This window comes from Mytilus trossulus, unplaced genomic scaffold, assembly GCF_036588685.1.
Source record: "Mytilus trossulus isolate FHL-02 unplaced genomic scaffold, PNRI_Mtr1.1.1.hap1 h1tg000103l__unscaffolded, whole genome shotgun sequence".
Lineage (NCBI taxonomy): Eukaryota > Metazoa > Mollusca > Bivalvia > Mytilida > Mytilidae > Mytilus > Mytilus trossulus.
In genome coordinates this window covers 1,648,996-1,671,109 of record NW_026963296.1, presented here as the reverse complement: position 1 = coordinate 1,671,109, position 22,114 = coordinate 1,648,996, and the positions used below count along the sequence as shown (strand labels likewise).

The 22,114-nt window shown below is 32.7% G+C and overlaps 1 protein-coding gene across 1 annotated transcript in view; it reads right to left on the bottom strand.

Annotated features, from left to right (window-relative positions):
- Positions 1–22,114, bottom strand: part of LOC134699960 (uncharacterized) — a 45,802-nt gene that overhangs the window by 5,084 nt on the left and 18,604 nt on the right. Inside the window, exons 5-9 of the mRNA XM_063561362.1 lie at positions 7,367–7,627; positions 3,848–4,285; positions 2,784–2,941; positions 1,039–2,265; positions 183–263 (exon numbers count right to left, since the gene is read on the bottom strand). Coding sequence (XP_063417432.1) covers positions 183–263; positions 1,039–2,265; positions 2,784–2,941; positions 3,848–4,285; positions 7,367–7,627 — 2,165 coding nt within the window. The remainder of the gene's footprint in view (positions 1–182; positions 264–1,038; positions 2,266–2,783; positions 2,942–3,847; positions 4,286–7,366; positions 7,628–22,114) is intronic.

The window sequence follows — 22,114 nt, the reverse complement described above, 5'->3', positions numbered from 1 at the left end:
AACAAATTGTGTATAGTTTACGTGTGAATCACAGTAACACAACCCCAAGTTTAGATCAATGTGAACACGGCCTAACATTGTGTAATGTGTAAGTTAGTCAGTGGTTGAATATATTTTATGGTGATATCTATCTGAAATATTTAAAATAAAAATATCAAAAATTTTAAACAATTGCTGGTTACCTTAGAAGATGTAGTTTGGGCGTGACTGGTGTTATCTCTGTTCTGGCTGAGTCCAGGTTTAATGTCACAACTAATTGGCAGCTAAAATAATTTTAAAAAAATCTAATTTATTCGTACTACTATACATGTGTGCTACAATTAATTATAGGTGTGATTCATGTTGCTCAATCTTTTGTTTCTTACGCTGTGTTTTGTGTGCTGATGTTTGTATTTTGTGTCTTTTTCTTGTGTGACAGTGCATTGTTAGATTCTTTCAGAATTTTGATTTTGTTCGTTCTTTTGCCATCTATTGCAACTTTTTTGCATGCAATTTGATAATCTATTAAAAATATTGGACTAATGATGCAGCCTCTGTTTCTATTCAAACTATTAAAACTAAGTATTTTCTATCCCAGGCATAGAGTACCTTAAACATTTTGGCACAACATTTTGGAATTTTGAAACCTCAATGCTCTCCAATTTTGTACTTTTTTGGCTTTATGAACATTTTGATATGAGTGTCACTGATGAGTCTTATGAAGATAAAATGCGCGTCTGGTGTACTAAATTATAATCCTGGTACTTTGATAATTATCTATTTTCCTGTTTTTCTAAATTAGATAACGCTCTTTCTTATAGTAACTGAACAATTCACATGAACCCAAAACACTTCGACAAAAATGTATGTCTCCCCTTTTTATCGAGAAGTCCAAAAGTCAACCATGGAAACAAGCAACAAACATATATAGTACTCAAAAGGGATTGACACTACAGATGGCAATGAAGAATATTAGTTTAGTTCTGGTGAACATATGCAAAACGAAAAAGGTTTAGGTAAACACATTGTAATCAGGTACAGCACTAATGTTCCACTTACGCATGATCGTCTACTGGTCAGATCTTGCCAATCATTAATGAATATATGGGTGCTTGTACATTTTTCACAGTAATATTCTGGAATCTGCTCCTCACTAAAATCATTTGATCCTGTCACAGACTCTGGTTTTGTAAGGCCACATTCCCAACTTTTCCAAAATTTCACATTAAACATCTTAAATCTTGTGTTTATTATCTTGACAATTTCCTCTGTCACAAAATCGTCAATGTATTTGTACAAACCTCTCTCACGTTCTTTCCCAAATTGCCAAACCTGAATTTGAATCCAATTTGGACATTTCATTATATGTAATTTTGCTAATTTGGTAGTTTTATCTAACTCAAAGACAGCTGAGCTTCTGAAAAGAGCAATTTGTTTTTTTTGTGCCTTTGTGACAACTTCTGCTACTTTATATTTCCTGCATAGGGATGCAATTAAATGATTCATTAAATGAGGTGGTAGAAACCTAAACATATAACATAACCAGTTAGACTTAGTACATGTGTATTCTGTCACGTTAAATATTTCGTAAATATCACACTCAGGTTCTGATTTAATCATACAAGGTATATAATAAAGATGTTTGTCATCAACAGCGTCTCTTTCAGTTCCTGATATGTTTGGACGTATAATGATATCAAATTTCTCCATTACGTTCAGGATGTGTTCCTTGTGGTTGGAAAAAGTGTTTTCACTTTTACTAAATATGTCGTCTAAAACCTCGTTGTGTAATTTGCCTCTACTGTACAATTCATCCCATTTTGTTCTATTTTTAATACTAATAGCTCTAAATTTCTTTGCTGTGACTATACATCTAAAAGCATTGGACAACCACTGTGTGTCTAAAATAATATAAGAAGGAAGATCTTTGAAATAAACTAAAGCTCTGATCTCATGGTGAAATTCCAGGAACAATCTGAGTTCCTCATCATTTAGTGGATTATGTGTATCAGTAGAGATGTGCTGAATTTCATTAAAGGAAATAATTGGTAACTCCTTCTTTTTTTCTTGAAGTCGTTTTTCAAGCTGAATAAATTTTAAGGGATAAACTTGGTTCCATGTTTTCATTTTTCTGGCTAAATATAGAACGTCTTCTCTGATTTGTTGGAAAACACTGGGATCATCTTCTGTGTTGGAAATGAAGTATTCTTTTCTTATATGTCTTAGTTCATCTTCTGACATATTCTCCGTAAAGGTAAAAATCTTTTCTCGATATGCATCGTCAATCTAGAAAAAAAAATATTGTTTGTTGGTTTGTTCAAATAAATGAATGCTTTGAAAATATTTGAAAGCATGAAGTAAATACTTAAGCTATGTAAACATATATGATGATCATATAACTATATTATATTAAAAAAAAGCAATATAAGAACAGAACTTCTGTGAAATGTGATAAAGGATTCGATTTTCATGGAAACACTTCAAACTGACAAAGTTATTTCATTAGATATTGTCAAAATGTTGATTTGGAGTTTAGTATGGCGTTCATTATTACTGAACTTGTATATATATTTGTTAAGTGGCCAGCTGAAGGACCCCTCCGGGTGTGGAAATTTCTCGCTGCATTGAAGACCTATTTGTGACCTTCTGCTGTATTCTGTTTTATAGTCGTGTTGTCTCTTTGACACATTCCTCATTTCCATTCTCAATTCTACTGATTACATTAGTATACACTATCAGTAAAACATGATGGTCTGTACAAAAATGAACTAACGGTAGAAGTACATGTAATCCATAAACATTACCTCTTCTGACTCAGAGGTCACAGCATCTTTCCAAGTACCAACAATAACTACTGGTGGATCAAGATCATCTGATGTTGTCTTGCTATCAGCAGAATTACTTTTGTCCTCTTCCAGTCTACTGTAGCAATGGATCGAGTCCATCCATAACTGGAATAAATCTGCAAAGAAATAGAATAATGATGTCCATCACCATTTATTAAAGTCTCATGAATATCTGTAAGTTAATTGTAGTTAAAAAATCCAGAGAAGTAGCTTTACTATTATGTAAGTGGGTATCAATTCAAAGAAATTATGAACAACACATCACAAGCTGTTTTCTTTTCACCAGCGCTACAATGTTATTAGAAATTGTAACAAATTTACTGTTTCTATTTTAAGGGAGACAGAATCATGGTACCATCATGCATGACCATTGTATTATATATGTATACCGCATTACTTAAGTTATTTTAGGAATATATTAATGTGATATTTTAGGTATGAAAATAAATCACTCTTGTTATATCTCTACACATTCTCTAGATATATCTGAGACAACTTTTAAAATGTTGGGAAAAAATAAAAATATCAATTCCAATGAAAGGTTACTTGAACATTTGGAAATTGTTAAGCAAACTAGACATCACTTAAAGAATAGAAGTGTTAAAATAGCTGACATCAATCCAAAAACCTGCCGACTGCATAAAACATTTGTGTACAAGATTTGGATTTTCCATATTGTCTACCTTATGAAAGAATGAAAACAACTGATAGGTGATATATAAATATGACATTTATGTGAGACTGACAAATCTCTCTTTTAAACAAAAGCTATCATTAGCTCAACATGTTAGCATCGAGCACTACTGTAGAGACATTCATTGTTGAAATGCACATTTGGTGCAGTAAAATTAGAACAGTTAATGCTAGTAATTGAGTGATTGCCTCCCATATGTCCTTCTTTACTTGAATCATAAATGGGGATCTATAGTTCAAGACAACAATTTGCATTTTCAGTTAAGAAAAAGTTAAATAAAATATAAAATATTTTAAATCTCACATATCTTATCTCTATGAAATGTTACCTTGTGCATTTTTGTCGTCAGCTTCATTGAGTTTTGTTACAACAAGATAAATTGCATCTGAGGACAAAAAAGTTTGATGGGTATGGTAAAATTCTTCATCTCCCGCAAAATCCCACAACAATAATGTGGCATACTCCTCTTTGTCATTGAAATCAACATTAGATTTAAGCATGCTTTCTATATCCTGTTTTGCCTGTTCTAATGATTGGTTTCGTTGTTGTGATGTTGATAGAAGTTCAACTTGAGATTCAGTGGTTACTTGAAGTTTTCTTTTTTTAGGCTGCTGGGTTACTGTCTCTGATTTCTCTGATTCATCAAAACTTATTGATGGTTTGTTTTCCTTAACAGCTTTATGTGTTCCTTTTTCTTTTGATGCTTCAATTGTTCCTTTGTATTGTTTCAAAAGTCTTGCATGAATTTCAGTTTCTTCATTGACTCCTATCATTAGAAAATTACAATAATATAGAAAAAATGAAATACATGTTGAGTAGGCTCACATTATATAATAATAAGCAAAACAGTTACAAAATAAATGTTTTCCATACAATTTTTTTTTAACCATTAGTTCAACAAAAATACCCAAGAACAGTTATGACAATTGAAAAGGAAGTTGTTTGTAATTGGTTGTGATTTTGATATAACCGATTTGATGAAAACCACAAAACTTGATGCATATTCTACACATACTTTATTATCAATATTTTGCTAAATAAAGTTTCAAACTACTATTGATAATACAATATTCCTCAAAATTATAAAAAAGCATGCATTAAGAATCAATATATTACCTTAGAAAAATAAAACTTGAATCACTATGAGACGGTGTGGTTAATATATAATTGTTTACATTCTTGTCCTTTGGTCTTTGGTGGATAGCTGTCTCATTGGAAATCAAAACACATTTTTATATCCATGTGTCCACATGTTAAAACAGCATTAGCTACCAAATCTACACCAACAGTATTGATTTGGAACATTCAGAATTGATTTAGACCATATTTGAAAGTTTATTAGTAGTTCAAAAAGTCCACAAAAAGCAACAGAAAAAGCGAACAATTTTCATGAAGGATCAACATTTTTTGACTGGAAAACTTCTAATTATCCGTCAACATACCCTTTGGACCTTAATGCAGTCCAATTTGAAAATGGGACCCAAAATCCAAAAACTTAATACACGGTTAGATTCAGCATTTTAAAGAACCCCAAGAATTCAAGACTAAAGGACATTGAAATTGGTCAAGAAATAAGCATTTTATACAAAGTATAAGAAAAGTATTGTTTTTGGCCCCTTATTCCTAAACAATTAGGGCCATATCCCCCAAAATTAATCCCAACCTTCTTTTTTTGGTATAGAACCTTGTGGTACAATTTCAGTAAGATCCATACACTTGCACACAAGTTATTGTCTGGAAACTAGAAAAATGCTTATTTGGACCCCTTTTTAGGCCCCTTATTCCTAAACTTTTGGAACCAAAACCCCAAAATCAATCCCAACCTTCCTTTTGTGGTTTAAAACCTTGTGTTTAAATTTCATAGAGATCCATTCACTTAAACTAAATTTATTGTGCGAAAACCAAGTGTCTATGGACGATGACGACGACACCAATGGCATACCAGTATACGAGTGCACATTTTTTTTGCGGTTGTATAAAAAAAGATATGTGACAAAAAGGCAATCTAAAAAGATAAATATAAACTAGAGGCTCTCAAGAGCCTGTATCGCTCACCTGATTCTACCTGGGTTTTTGAAATCATATAAAAAAAAAGATAAAATTTGGCTACAAAGTAACAACACTTGGTCAGCACCTCATAAGGAACATTCATGCCATGTTTGGTTTCATTCCATTCAGTGGTTCTCTAAAAGAAGTCATGTGTATGCATTTCACTTAGGCTCCTATGTTAAACTAAGTCCCCCGCTGGCGGCCATCTTGAATGATGGATCGGCTACAAAGTAACAACACTTGGTCAGTACCTCATAAGGAACATTCATGCCATGTTTGGTTCCATTCTATTCAGTGGTTCTCTAAAAGAAGTCATTTGTATGCATTTCCCATAGGCTCCTATGTTAAACTAAGTCCCCCGCTGGCGGCCATCTTGAATGATGGATCAGCCACAAAGTAACAACACTTGGTCAGCACCTCATAAGGAACATCCATGCCAGGTTTGGTTTCATTCCATTCAGTGGTTCTCTACAAGAAGTCATTTGTATGCATTTTCCATAGGCTCCTATGTTAAACTAAGTCCCCCGCTGGTGGCCATCTTGAATGATGGATCAGTTACAAAGTAACAACACTTGGTTAGCACCTCATAAGGAACATGCATGCCATGTTTGAATTCATTCCATTCAGTGGTTCTCTAAAAGAAGTCATTTGTATGCATTTCCCATTGGGTCCTATGTTAAACTAAGTCCCCTGCTGGGGGCCATTTTGAATGATGGATCGGCTACAAAGTAACAACACTTGGTCAGCACCTCATAAGGAACATTCATGCCATGTTTGGATTCATTCCATTCAGTGGTTCGCTAGAAGAAGTTCAAAATGTAAAATGTTAACGACGACGACGGACGCTGGACGACGGACGTCAAGTGATGAGAAAAGCTCACTTGGCCCTTGGTGCTAGGTGAGCTAAAAACACATGATATTCCTCTTTTCTGTGTGATTAATTAAAACAATGATCATATTCACCTTATTAATTTAAATTTAAATCAGGCAGGTGTAACCGGTGAAATGGATTGAAGTAACTGAACATGATGAGCACATGCACAATCAAAATCTTGACTGAGATCAAACCATGTGTTGCATGCATTTGGATGCAAATGTGATAGATCTCACAAAACATGTTTAACCCCACCGCATTTTTGCACCTGTCCCAAGTCAGGAGCCTCTGGCCTTTGTTAATTTAGTCTTGTATGTTTTTTAATTTTAGTTCATTTATATGTTTTGGAGTTCAGTGTGACGTCCTTTTTTATTGAGCTAGTACACATTTTATTTAGAATCCAGCTGAAGCCTGCCTACGGGTGCGGGATTTTCTCGCTGTGTTAGAGACCCTTTGGTGGCAGTTGGCAGTTTTCTGCTGTTTGGTTGGGTTGTTGTCTCTTTGACACATTCTCATTTCCATTCTCAATTTTATTGTAATAATAATGTAACAATGAACTTTTTTGGTCATATTTTGACAAAATCAAACCAAGCTTTAGTTATTTTGTTCACCTTTTCTGATACTGTTTAAAAGCCTATAACGTTAATGGTACTATTTCTATTGTACCAGATATGCACTTGTACCATAAATATCTCTTCACATAGTTTCTGACTGGATGAACTATTTATGAAAATTCTTGACCTGGATTCATTGAAATGTATCCTTCAATAAGATCTTGTAAGACCTATGCTTTTAAAACTGGAAATTGATAGATAGACCCCCTAACAAATCAAATCATATTGCTGAATAATAAGTCACTCAAAAATATTATAAATGATTTCATAAGAATAGAGAAACATTTGTGTTTAAGCTTATATATCATACCATCTACTTTATTCCATATGCCATCATCAGACATTGCTTTGCATTTTATTGTGTGAATTTCTATTCCATTTGTACTAGTTACATCTGTATTTTCTTCAGAGAACAATCTTTTAATCAATGATGTCTTTCCTGCACCTTTTTTTCCAACAACAACTAAACGTATGTCTCTCTTTTTCTCAGAGCCTGACTCAAGTAATTTGAGGTACAAATCAATAGATCTTTTGTCAGCCATTATTCTTATTTCAGTTGGAACCATTTCCCCTACAAAAATATTTTATCGTAAAGAATGTTTTCATAAAGAATAACATTATAACTTTACTCTATTAAATAAAGTATACACATGGAAATATTCTTTTGTGTGTCTGTTTTCACTGTATGTTAATATTTAATATTCAATTACATTACATGTATTTTTTATTAGAATCGGTACTTTTGATTGACAGACACGAGACATTCCAAAATTATATTTTATTTACCAATAAAATTCATTATTTCATGACTGCATGTGCTTCCTTTGAGAATATCAGAACAATGCATAGAAAACTAATGCAAAGCTTGATATGAACTGCTATATCATGATCAATATGATTGTAGCATAAACATTTCATTTTCAAAATTGAATCCTTCTTTTTTTCATTTTACACTGTTGTAAAATCATGGAACGTTTGTACATTTGTAGTACTAAATGTGCTTAGGTCGTCGCTTTTCTGGACACAATATTCAAGCTTGATACTATCTGAATTTGGATTGTTATCAACTTTGCTATAATATAGGTTTCTGTCACAAAAATTTGAAATCACAAAAATGTTGAAAAAACAATATAAACTGTTTAAAAAATATTTGACCCCCCCCCCCACCCCTTTCAAACTTTTTGAATCCCCCTTGGATCATTAACCATCAAACTTAATTCCAGTCTTTTCTTTGTGGTGTGGAACCTTGTAGTACAATTTTAGAGAGTTCCATACACTTAAACATAAGTTATTGTCTGGAAACTTTAAAAATGCTAGTTTTGGCTTTTTTTGGAATTAATTCCTGCATGTTAGAAAATTATAACAAAATCATTGTAAGGAGGGTAACTCTAATACACAAAAAAAAAACATTTAAGGTGGTACCTAACACTACAGGGAGATAACTCTGTAAAATCGGCAGAACGTTTTAATGACGTTGTGTTCATAAGGGAATATTAAGCTTCTCAATGATCAAAATAAGTATTTCTTAAACTGCTATATAACCAGCGTAATTTTTCTGAGTAAACTGTTGGTTCAAATCTTTTGAAATTCTTATATTTTTGTCAAAGGGTCAAAGTAAATACTGTGTCAAAATTTTAGGAAAATTAAACGAGCCAAATTAATTTTAGTTAAAGTGTTAGGTACCACCTTAAGTTCATCATATAAGTATTAAATAGAAAATGACATCAAAGTTATGGCTAAAAATAGAAAACCTTGATCAGCAAAATTTAAAATTATTATCTAAAATAAATTCCTTCATCAGCATTTAACATGTTTAACATTAGTTCTATAAATACATTTTCTTTTTAATATCTCAAATCTGAAATGGGAAAAAATTGTCCCCCTACAATAATTTCTTTTGGCCCCCTTTTTGTTCCAAACAACCCCACCCAAAAAACTGTTTTACTCCCACCTTTTTTTTTACAAAATATGTTTATTCCCCCTTTTGTGGTTATACATGTATACATTTTACCTTGTGTTTATATTTCATGGATTTCTATTTACGTAAACTAAAGTCATTGTCTGGAAACCAACTGTCTTCGGCGCCGACGACGCCGACGTGATACCAATATACAACAGCTAATTTTTTTTTGCGGTAGTATAAAAATCAATTGATAAAAATTTCCTGTGCATATGCACATATACATACTGTAAATTCAGAAATCAATGCGAGATTTCTATTATCGCGAAAAATGCGACTGAGTTGTAAACGTAATAATTTAAACTCGCATTTTGAAATATTTTATATGAATTTAACAGAATTTTTCTCAAAATCGTAAAAATTAAAATCGCATTTAAGTCTAAAATGACATAATCGCAATAATTAATGCGCGCTATAATTTCTGAATTTACAGTAATATGTCGTAACTCTCTTCAAAATTTCATGAAATAATGTTATGTGATTTCAGGGGTGTTGCGATGACAAACTCTTACAGTAGTATATCGAGGTCAAAATTCTAAGTTCAAACGGGCATAACTCCTAGAAAAACAAGAGTGCACACACTGAAATGTCTCGCCTGCTTTACTGAAAATTAATATAATGTCGATACTCCTAATTATAAAGCTTTACTACAAGTATCAGATAAACGTAAGATAATCAAAGAAAATGAGGTCAAGGTCAGATAAACCCAACTAGAAATTCATCATGTACATGAACACCTCACATTCATTTCAATCACCAAATATAATTGACCTATTGCTTACAGTTTCTAAGAAATAAACTTAACCATTAAAACATAACATTGACCAAAGAACCATGAAAATGAAGTCAAAAGTCAGTTGATACCTGCCAGACAGACATACACATTACAATCAGTCCATACACCAAATATACATTGATACAGTTGACGTGTTGCTCATAGTTTAAGAAACCCAAACCAAAGCACAAAATGTTAACTTTCACCACTGAACCATGAAAATGAGGTCACAGTCAGATGACACCTGCCAGTATATACCTTACAATCATTCTATACACCAACTAGGATCTCCTAGATATGTACTTAAATAAAATGCCGAGATCAACCTAATACGACCAATGAGGTTGAAACCTGAACAGTTGGTGCAAGTTTGAACACATTATTCAAGCTTGATACTATCTGAATTTGGATTGTAATCAAATTTTTGACATAATATAGGTTTCTGACATAAATGTGGTGGAAGATCTTAAACATTTGAAATGGGTTAAACTCTTTGTACTAATTTTCAATTGAAGATTTCTTGCTACTGCGCAATACTGTGATATTGTGCAATACTGTGCTATTGCACAATACTGTTATATTGTCACATTATTGTGCAATATTGTGCTAGTGCACAATACTATGCAATTGAAGATTTCTTGCTATTGCGCAATACAGTGTAAATGAAGATCCCTTGCTATTGCACAATACTGTGCTATAGCGCAATACTATGAAATTGAAGATTGCTTGCTATTGCGCAGTACTAATACTTCATATAATAATTTACATGTGTATGTTTTGATTTTTTATATAAATCAGAAATAATCAATGTAAAATTGGAAATTTTTTGAAAAAAAATAAAAAAATGAACACCCAAAAAAAAAAATTCAATCCCCTTTTGGTATAAATCCAAGCCTGCCCTTGGTCGTATGGTTCCTTGTAGTACAATTTCAGAGATCCATACACTTAAACACAAGTGATAGTCTGAAAACTAGAACAATGCTTCTTTTTAATTTTGGTCCCTTATTCCTGAACGTTTGGGCATTTACCCCAAACTCAATCCTAGCCTTCCCATTGTGATATGGAACCTTGTTGTACTATTTCAGAGAAATCCATACACTTACACACATGTTATTGTCCGAACAACAAAAATGTTGGTTTTGGCCCCTAATTTCTAAACTGTTGGTACCATAATATTCAAAATCAATTCCAACCTTCCTTTAATGGTATTGAACCTTCCGGTAAAATAGAGATCCCTTCACTTAAACTAAAGTTATTGTCCGGAAACCAAATTTGTTTTCGGACGACGCCGACGAAATCATACTATTATACGACGCAAAAAAGAGGTTTGCGGTTGTATAAAAATCATGATCTCTGAACAGCACACACTTAAAAGTCTCGATATGTTGATTTTATGGTTTCAAAGGACTCAGCTGCGATGACAAAATACTGTTTAGTATATTATGGCAAACATTTCAAGTTCAAAGCAAAGGGACATAACTCATATAAAATAGAGGCTCTAAAGAGCCTGTGTCGCTCACCTTGGTATATGTGAATTAAACAAAGGAAGCAGACAGTTCATGACAAAATTGTGTTTAGGTGATTGTGATGTGTTTGTACATCTTACATTGAACATTCTTGCTGCTTACAATTATATCTATCTATAATGAACTTGTCCGTGTAGTTTCAGTGGAAAATGTTGGTAAATATTTACAAATTTTATGAAAATTGTTAAAAAATTGATTATAAAGGACAATAACTTCTAAAGGGGTCAATTGACCATTTTGGTCTTTCTGACTTATTTTTGAGTCTTAAATTGCTGTACATTATTGCTGTTTACAGTTTATCTCTATCTATAATAATATACAAGATAATAACCCAAAACAGCAAAATTTCCTTAAAATTACCAATTTAGGGGCAGCAACCTTACAACGAGTTGTCCGATTCATCTAAAAATTTCAGGGCAGATAGATCTTAACCAGATAAACAATTTTACTCCATGTCAGGTTTGCTCTAAATGCTTTAATTTTTGAGTTATATGCCAAAAACTGCATTTTACCCCTATGTTCTATTTTTAGCCGTAGCGGCCATCTTGGTTGGTTTGCCCGGTCACAAAACACAATTTCAAACTACATAGCCTAATAATGATTCTGGCTATGTTTGGTAAAATTTGGCCCAGTAGTTTCAGAGAAGAAGATTTTTGTAAAAGTTGACTAAGATTTACGAAAAAAGGTTAAAAATTGACTATAAAGGGCAATAACTCCTAAAGGGGTCAACTGACCATTTTGGTCAAGTTGACTTATTTGTAAATCTTACTTTGCTGAACATTATTGCTGTTTACAGTTTATCTCCATCTATAATAATATTCAAGATAATAACCAAAAACAGTAAAATTTCCTTAAAATTACCAATTTAGGGGCAGCAACCCAACAATGGGTTGTCTGATTCATCTAAAAATTTCAGGGCAGATAGATCTTGACATGATAAACAATTTTACCCATTGTCAGATTTGCTCTAAATGCTTTGGTTTTTGAGTTATAAGCCAACAACTGCATTTTACCCCTATGTTCTATTTTTAGCCATGGCGGCCATCTTGGTTGGTTGGCCGGGTCAAAAAACACAAATTTTAAACTAGATACATCAATGATGATTGTGGCTAAGTTTGGTTTAATTTGGCCCAGTTGTTTCAGAGGAGAAGATTTTTTGTAAAAGATCATGAAGATTAACGAAAAAAGGTTAAAAATTGACTATAAAGGGCAATAACTCCTAAAGGGGTCAACTGACCATTTTGGTCAAGTTGACTTATTTGTAAATCTTACTCTGCTGAACATTATTGCTGTTTACAGTTTATCTCCATCTATAATAATATTCAAGATAATAACCAAAAACAGTAAAATTTCCTTAAAATTACCAATTTAGGGGCAGCAACCCAACAATGGGTTGTCTGATTCATCTAAAAATTTCAGGGCAGATAGATCTTGACATGATAAACAATTTTACCAATTGTCAGATTTGCTCTAAATGCTTTGGTTTTTGAGTTATAAGCCAACAACTGCATTTTACCCCTATGTTCTATTTTTAGCCATGGCGGCCATCTTGGTTGGTTGGCCGGGTCAAAAAACACAAATTTTAAACTAGATACATCAATGATGATTGTGGCTAAGTTTGGTTTAATTTGGCCCAGTTGTTTCAGAGGAAAAGATTTTTTGTAAAAGATCATGAAGATTAACGAAAAAAGGTTAAAAATTTACTATAAAGGGCAATAACTCCTAAAGGGGTCAACTGACCATTTTGGTCAAGTTGACTTATTTGTAAATCTTACTTTGCTGAACATTATTGCTGTTTACAGTTTATCTCCATCTATAATAATATTCAAGATAATAACCAAAAACAGTAAAATTTCCTTAAAATTACCAATTTAGGGGCAGCAACCCAACAATGGGTTGTCTGATTCATCTAAAAATTTCAGGGCAGATAGATCTTGACATGACAAACAATTTTACCCATTGTCAGATTTGCTCTAAATGCTTTGGTTTTTGAGTTATAAGCCAACAACTGCATTTTACCCCTATGTTCTATTTTTAGCCATGGCCGCCATCTTGGTTGGTTGGCCGGGTCAAAAAACACAAATTTTAAACTAGATACATCAATGATGATTGTGGCTAAGTTTGGTTTAATTTGGCCCAGTTGTTTCAGATATGAAGATTTTTGTAAAAGTGAACGAAGCTGGACCCTGGAAGACGGACGACAGACGCCGGACGCCAAGTGATGAGAAAAGCTCACTTGGCCTTTTAGGCCAGGTGAGCTAAAAAAATGAATTATTCTTATTTTCTGTCGATATGCATGTCTACATAGTATGTCCTTCTTATCTACAAAGTTTCATGAAATTATGTTGTGTATTTTCAGAGGAGTTGCAATGACAAATGTTGCAGTGGTATATTGAGGCCAAAAAGTGCAAAGGGGCATAAGTGCTTGAAAAAAAATGAATCATAATTTCATGTCGAAATGCACATCTACAAAGTATGCCCTTATTATCTACAAAGTTTCATGAAATTCTGCTGTGTAGTTTCAGAGGAGATGCAATGACAAGAACAGGAGTGAGGCCAAGTAAAATAGAATGTGTGGTTCCAGTAACATCTAAAAAAAAAGTAAGATAGGTATACATTGAGTCTAGGGAGCAACATTTTGACTTTAACAGTGTTTAATGGTAAATGACAAAAACATATTTAGGGTAGGCTATTATTAAGACTAAAAAGTAGGGAAGGTAAGGTAACTGGAACCACACATATAATTTTATTTGGCCTGACGGACAGACTGATGGAGGGACAGGTTAAAAACATTATACCCTACGTAAAAATTGCGTGGGTTATAAATATAAAATTAATGTGTACAAAGAAACGGGTAGGATGCGACGCAAAAGAAAATACAGATAAAATATTTCTATCTTATTTCACCTCCTCATTCATTTTCAATTCACTTCTCCTTTTTAAACTACATATATATGTCATTAGATTTTTCATTGCTTAATCTAAATCTGTATTTAGATTTTGGATATTAAACCATAAAAGGTTAATGTCCATTTTCAATTTTTTTAATTCTCAGACCACATTCATTCTGTATCAAAAACCTATGCTGTGTCAAATATTTAATCAAAATTCAAATTCAAAACTGTATTAAGCATGAATGTTGTGTCCATACATGTACCAAGCGTTCAAAGTTCAACTACAGCGGTCGTATCAAGCAGCTCCAAGCGGAGCACATTTTTTGCAAGATGTTGTTCTCATCATCTTCTGGTCAATACAAACAAATTATTTATATTGAACAAAGACATCTAATAGTCAGACAATCTCATTATGTATGTATGTACATAGATAAAAAAAAGTCTTCGGTCTTGTTCACACCAAACACCGTGCACAGTAAACATGTTTACATTTGGTTTAATTTAACGTACACTAGTTTCACATTAAATTTGTTCACATCTATACACCTTGTTTAGTTACCTGTACATACGATTGGTTCACACTTGTAAACTTTATGTCATTTAAATGTTCATTACGTAGAACCGAATGCAATTTTTCGGACAACTTTTCCAGCAATTAGGGAATTACCATTTGACTTATCATACAGATGATAAGAATAAACAAATATTCTGAATAAGAAAGTTCCCCTCTACATAATAGTTAGATATTGAATTGGTACCATCGAAAAAAAAACTAAATATAAACTGTCGTGCGAGAAAATTTCTGTCTCAGAACCCAACACACCCCTTTTTTTAAGTAAAGTGGTTGCTCCTTTGAGAAAGTCTTTTGAAGATGTCTCGATTACGCATTAAAAACGTAGGCTGCATTAGCCTGCTTACAGACGAAGAAAAAGAATTGCGATGTTAAGGATCACTACATTTCTATCTTTTCCATTTGTTTCAATTAATAGTATTTGTTCTCCAAGGAGTATTTGGCAAAGGGAGGAGGGTAACATTTTTTTTTAATTTCTAATTGTATTTTAACGGATCTGAGATACTACACAAACAAACAATTAACCTCACCCTTTTCAGTAATGCATTTATGAGTGAATCATTGTTTGAGTAAAGACCAGTGGCAAATATTTCTGTTAGTGCGTACGTCCAGTCGATTCAGGAAGACCTTTTCAAATGAATTATGTGTTCTGCAATGATGATGGATGTCTTGATAAGGAGTTAATAAGGCTACGTAAAGTGTTTTTATAAAAAATAAATATATCAAGTTTATAGACAAATATTTCTGTAAAGAACTTTATTAATAAGTGTTAAAAGTATCAATTTTATATAAAAATCGTTTCTTTTTTAAATATACATGGGAAAATTAAAGTTCTGAATGCCTAGTTTTGTGTACACTTATTTGGATGGAGAGTTGTCTCATTGGCACTCACACCACAACTTAACCTACACAAAGCCTACATCGACTATCGACTGCATGTAGACAAAACATTGAGTTTTATCAATGGGAACGTAATTATGTTTAGTTTATGTGTGAGTTACACCGAGTTTTGGTCAATGTGAACACAGCCTTATATATCTCAAATCTATCATATATGTATAGAATAACCATGATAACTATTCATTGTCTCGAAATATAAAATTAATCTGGACTCAGCTCGAAACAGGATAAGACATGCTATGCCCTGCGTCGCATCCTACCTGTTTTTAACCCTTGTACAAAAAAAATTGATATTTATAACAATTAAAGCCATGACCCCAAAAATTGACCCTAACCTTCGGTGTGTTGTATTAAACCTTGTGGCACAATTTCATAGAGATCCATTGACTAATACTTTACTATTTGTCCAAAAATCAGAATAAAAAAACCTTTGTTTGCCCCTTATTCCTGAAGGATTTGAGCCATAACCCCAATTCAAACCCAACCTTCTTCTTGTGGTAACGAACCTTGTGGTTCAATTTCATAGAGATCATTAACCAAAACTTAAGTAATTTACCATTAACCAGGAAAACCTCCCCTCCCTTTTTTGCCCCGAATTCCTCAACGGTTTAGGCCACAACCCCCAAAGTCAATCATAAACTTCCCTTTGTGATATCTTTTTGGTATGGAACCTGTGGTACAATTTAATAGAAATCTATACACTGTTACACAAGTAATTGTCCGGACTACAAAAAGAAAATGGCCCCTTTTTAGCCCCTTATTTCTAAACAGTTGGGACCATAACCCAAATAATCAATCCCAAACTGCCTTTTGCGGTATTTAACTGTGTGTTTAAATTTCATAGCATTTCATTTACTTATACTTAAGTTATTGTTTTTGGACAACGACGAGATAGCAATATACGAACTCAAATTGTTTGGGGTCGTAGAAAAATATGTAAAAACCAGTAATAAGTGAGATGAGAATGTTTGCTCCATGCATGTCAGTGTCAATTTGTGGCGAACAAAAACAAAGGTGCTGCTTCTTTGCTTTTAGATTTTTCAAGTGACTGTGTATTTATTTTGTGTCATGAATTGATACCCCATATCCTGTCTTTTCCATTATAATGGGAAATAAATCGGGAATGGATTGGAACACAGATGATGCCCCCACTTGAATATAACGTTATAAAGGGACATCACTCAAGAAAGTTAAAGTGAAGCAACCCAAACTCAAACTTGATCTGTGTGTTGTGGTAATAAGCATTGTGCATAAGATTCATAACATTGAGTTGAGGCAAACTGAAGTTAGAGAACAGAAACTAATTGTTGGACGTACACACGGACTTTACAGATGGATATAGGTAACACTTAATGCCCCCTCAGTTGAAAAAAATCATAATATAAAAGTAAACAGTTTTACCAGCAGCGAAAGGTTTGTCCTTCATATTCATTTAAAATTGGTGTAAGAATAAAACTGAATATTGAAAACATCAACTCATACTCAGTAAAATCAAAAGGGCGCTTATATACCCCAATTCCATGTTGTCTGCTTTTTTGTTTTATAAGCGGTGGTATTAACATTGACACATCTCATTTACAACGGAGATTTTTTGGCCCGGCCCCTCTCTATCATGGTCAATTGACTTTTATACTATTGCTTAGACTACATGAGAAAGATTGTGATAAATAAAATTGAGAATGGAAACAGAGAATGTGTCAAAGAGACAACAACCCGAACAAATATCAGAAAAACAGCCCGAGGCCACCAACGGGTCTTCAACACAGCGAGAAAATCCCATAACCAGAGGCAGGCTTCAGCTTCAGAGAAAATGGACGCGACTCTAAACTCTGAAACAAAAAAATGCATACTAACCTTGAAAGGCCAGAAGTTAATGACCAGTGGGGCATGCGCAAAAATGTGGCAGAGTTAACATGTTTTGTGAGATCTCAACCTTCCCCATATACCTCTAGCCAATTTAGAATAAACAAATACGTAGCAATATCACTACAAAAGTCCAAAAGTCTAAAAAGACCAATTTTTATCTTAATTTGATAACAATTACTCGACATTAGGATTTATATTAATTTGTATGAAATTTACTCAACTAATTCTCGATATCCCAATATGGTCTTAAAATTTCTTGACATTTCAATACTGTCTTGAAATTCCTCAACAAATTCTCGACATTCTTATTTGTCTCAGGATGGTTTGAAATATTCTGAGCATTTTGAATTGTGTCTCAAATTTTCTTGACAATTTTAAGTTTTACAAATAACGTTCACAGGCCTCTACAATAACTTTTTTTTCAACTTGTCCAGTAGGACAAGTACATACCAAAACTTACTTGTCCGAATGAAATTGTAACTTGTCCAAAAAAAATCTTAATATTAACCTTTTTTGCATTTCAAGTTGATTCAAGGATCAAAATGAATTTAAAACCAGATGCTCCGCAGGGCGTAGCTTTATACGACCGCAGAGGTTGAACCCTGAACGGTTGGGGCAAGTATGGACACAACATTCAAGCTGGATTCAGCTCTAAATTTGGATTGTGATTAAATAGTTGACACAGCATAGGTTTCTGACACAGAATGAATGTGTTCTAATGAAATTAAAATTTTTGTTTTCTCTTAGAGCAATTCACTATGCTGTTATATTATTCCTCTCAAAAAAATGTTTGAAGAAATTTTCTTTTTATTTTTGAAATTTCAAATGAGAAAATTGAACCCAATTTTTTTAATCACATCCCCCTTTCCCTTATTCCAAAACTAATCTCAATTAAAATTTCTAATGGAGTTTGCAACAATTACTACTCATTTAAATACATCATAAAATATTAAGATGTAAAAAAACTGCTTGTTATCACTGAATGGTAAAGATTATTTTAATTTATCAGTTGGTAGTAAAAAGTGAATAACATTGTATATTGTATATATAACAAAGATTTAAGTTGATTCTGGACAAAGAAAGATAACTCCAAATAAAAAAATTCTTACAATTAGATATTTCTTGCTTACTATTCTGGACAAAGAAAGATAACTCTAATTAAAAACGAAATTGCTATTTCACAATATTTTGCAATAAGATATTTCTTGCCATTGCGCAATACTGTGCAATTGAAAAGACTTGCTATTGCACAAAACCTAATATAATATTTTTAGATCCTGATTTGGACCAACTTGAAAACTGGGCCCAGAATCAAAAATCTAAGTACATGTTTGGATTCAGCATATCAAAGAACCCCAAGATTTCAATTTTTGTTAAAATCAAACTAAATTTAATTTTGGACCCTTTGGACTTTAATGTAGACCAATTTGAAAACAAGACCAAAAATGAGGAATCTACATACACAGTTAGATTTGGCATATCAAAGAACCCCATTTATTTAATTTTTGATGAAATCAAACAAAGTTTAATTTTGGACCCCGATTTGGACCAACTTGAAAACTGGGCCGATAATCAAGAATCTAAGTACATTTTTAGATTCAGCATATCAAAGAACCCAACCGATTAATTTTTTGTCAAAATCAAACGAAGTTTAATTTTGGACCCTTTGGACCTTAATGTAGACCAATTTGAAAACGGGACCAAAAGTTAAAAATCTACATACACAGTTAGATTCGGCATATCAAAGAACCCCAATTATTCAATTTTGATGAAATCAAACAAAGTTTAATTTTGGACCCTTTGGGCCCCTTATTCCTAAACTGTTGGGACCAAAACTCCCAAAATCATTACCAACCTTCCTTTTATGGTCATAAACCTTGTGTTTAAATTTCATAGATTTCTATTTACTTATACTAAAGTTATGGTGCGAAAACCAAGAAAAATGTTTATTTGGGTCCCTGTTTGGCCCCTTATTCCTAAACTGTTGGGACCTAAACTCCCAAAATCAATACCAACCTTCCTTTTGTGGTCATAAACATTGTGTTCAAATTTCATTATTTTCTATTTACTTAAACTAAAGTTATTGTGCGAAAACCAAGAATAATGCTTATTTGGGCCCTTTTTTGGCCCCTAATTCCTACACTATTGAAACCAAAACTCCCAAAATGAATCCCAACCTTTCTTTTGTGGTCATAAACCTTGTGTCAAAATTTCATAGATTTCTATTAACTTAAACTAAAGTTATAGTGCGAAAACCAAGAAAATGCTTATTTGGGCCCTTTTTGGCCCCTAATTCCTAAAATGTTGGGACCAAAACTCCCAAAATCAATACCAACCTTCCTTTTGTGGTCATAAACCTTGTGATAAAATTTTATAGATTTATATTCACTTTTACTAAAGTTAGAGTGTGAAAACTAAAAGTATTCGGACGACGACGACGCAGACGTGATAGCAATATACGACGAAATTTTTTTCAAAATTTGCGGTCGTATAAAAATTGAACAGAATTTGATTTATATCCTTTTAAAAGATATGAGCCATGAACAACTGAATTTAGTTGTGTCACAGGACTTAGGTTTTAGTTTTTATCAATGCTAAAGTCTTATCATAGTTTGCACATGAGGCACCATCTGATTGGCCTCTAAATGTACACTCATTGGATTTAAAAAAAAAGTTTATTCAAATGCAATCAATAAAAAGAATATGAGGTATGATTGTCAATGAGACAAAAGACCAAATGACACAGAAATTAACAACTATAGGTCACTGCATTGCAAGTATTGATTTTTCTACATAAAGATCAAACAGGATTTGATGATTTTTATGGTAAATAATTTCCTCATCTTATTTAAAAAATAGGGTATGGACATTGGTATTAATTATTATAAAGCAACAAAATAAGGTAGGAAAAGAAGTTATGATTTGTCTTGGTCCAGAAATGTCTAATGCCTTGCCAAACTGTATATTAATCATGTCTATGAAATATGTCTCCTAGAGTGCCCAACTGTCTATTAAACAACTTAGAGCCGAATCATTTCCGAGCTGGTGACAAACTGTCTTTGAAAGTTACCTTATCTAAAAAGCGCATGGTTGAATGGGATCGGTAAGACTGGTTTCTGAGAAAAGTGTGCTTTTTATCTGTTAAAAGTACTTGACAAAGAACCAGTTTTAAATTATCGATTGCAAGTCTGAGGGGTCTTGAGAAATAAAAGTTTCAATTAGTTTCAGTTTAAAAAGGAAAGATGTCAAACAAATCTTCTTTTCTTGTTTTTTGTTAATAATTATACTTTCTTCATCAAAGTTTGATTAAAATTTATTTTCTGCAGAATGCTTCTACTTGTCCCATCGGACAAGCTTGGTACGGCTTTTACTTGTCCGTCCGACCTTTTGTACCTCTGGTACCGGACAATCGGACAAGCGTTATTGTCGAGGCCTGGTTCAATATATATAATACAAGTTTATCTTTATTTCTCTTTATATAATATACTGCTGTTTCAAGTTACAAAAGTTGGGCATGTTAATATAAATTGAAAATTTGGATATACAATCATTTTTATAAATACAAATATGGCTATGAAATTTTAAGTATTAACAATACAAATGTGGGTATGTTGATATAAACCAATTTAATAACATTAACGGTACCAATTTTCCTGCACCAGATGCGCATTAAATGTGGGTTTGTAAATAATTACAAATGACGATTCCTAAATCTTCTAAATAATTGCTAATCAAATGATAAAAAACAATCATACTGTAGACATGTTTCATTCTACATGCATAATATTCAATGTTAATGTGGTAAATAAACAGTTCTTGTACCAAAATGTGGTTTTTATAAATAGCAAAGTATTATTGAATATTGAATCCTTATTCTTCAATGAATGAAGAAATAAATACTATACTGGTACGAGTAAAAAATGTCCCTCTATGAGCAGATGACGACCAGATCTTAACATCAATTATCTGTATGCATCAACCAACAGCTGGCCACATAAAAAAAAAGTTGATAGAAAAACTACCTCTAACATCAAAGTAAGTTGCATTATTCATAAAAATCAGTATAAAATCTTAATCATCCCAATCCTTCTTGTCGGTTGCTAAGGAACATAGATTTCCTTAGCATCCAAGCTAAAATTTACCTCAAAATGACTTAATTTCAATTTATGAACAGCTAATTCATCATGGCAGATAGCTTTAAATAGTTTATCATTAAATAAACAACAGAATATGCTTTTTAAAAATATATTCATTAAAGTAAATCATATATGGTGAAATACAGTATAGAATATCAGAGCTAATAGCTGTTTCAGGTACTGTGGATTTTAAGCAAAAAGAGTCAAATTCGACCAAATTTGGTCCGTAAAATATATTTTTTGCAGAAATATAGCCAAAAAATGACACACTACATTTAAAGATAAGGTATTTAGCTAATCATTAATGAAAAAATATCTCTGGGTAAACATATTTTGAATCTATGGCGGATAATTTAAATTGGGTCATATTATGGATGTAAACTGTTCATGTAGGCCAATTATTCATATGTTTGCTAACATACCAGACAAT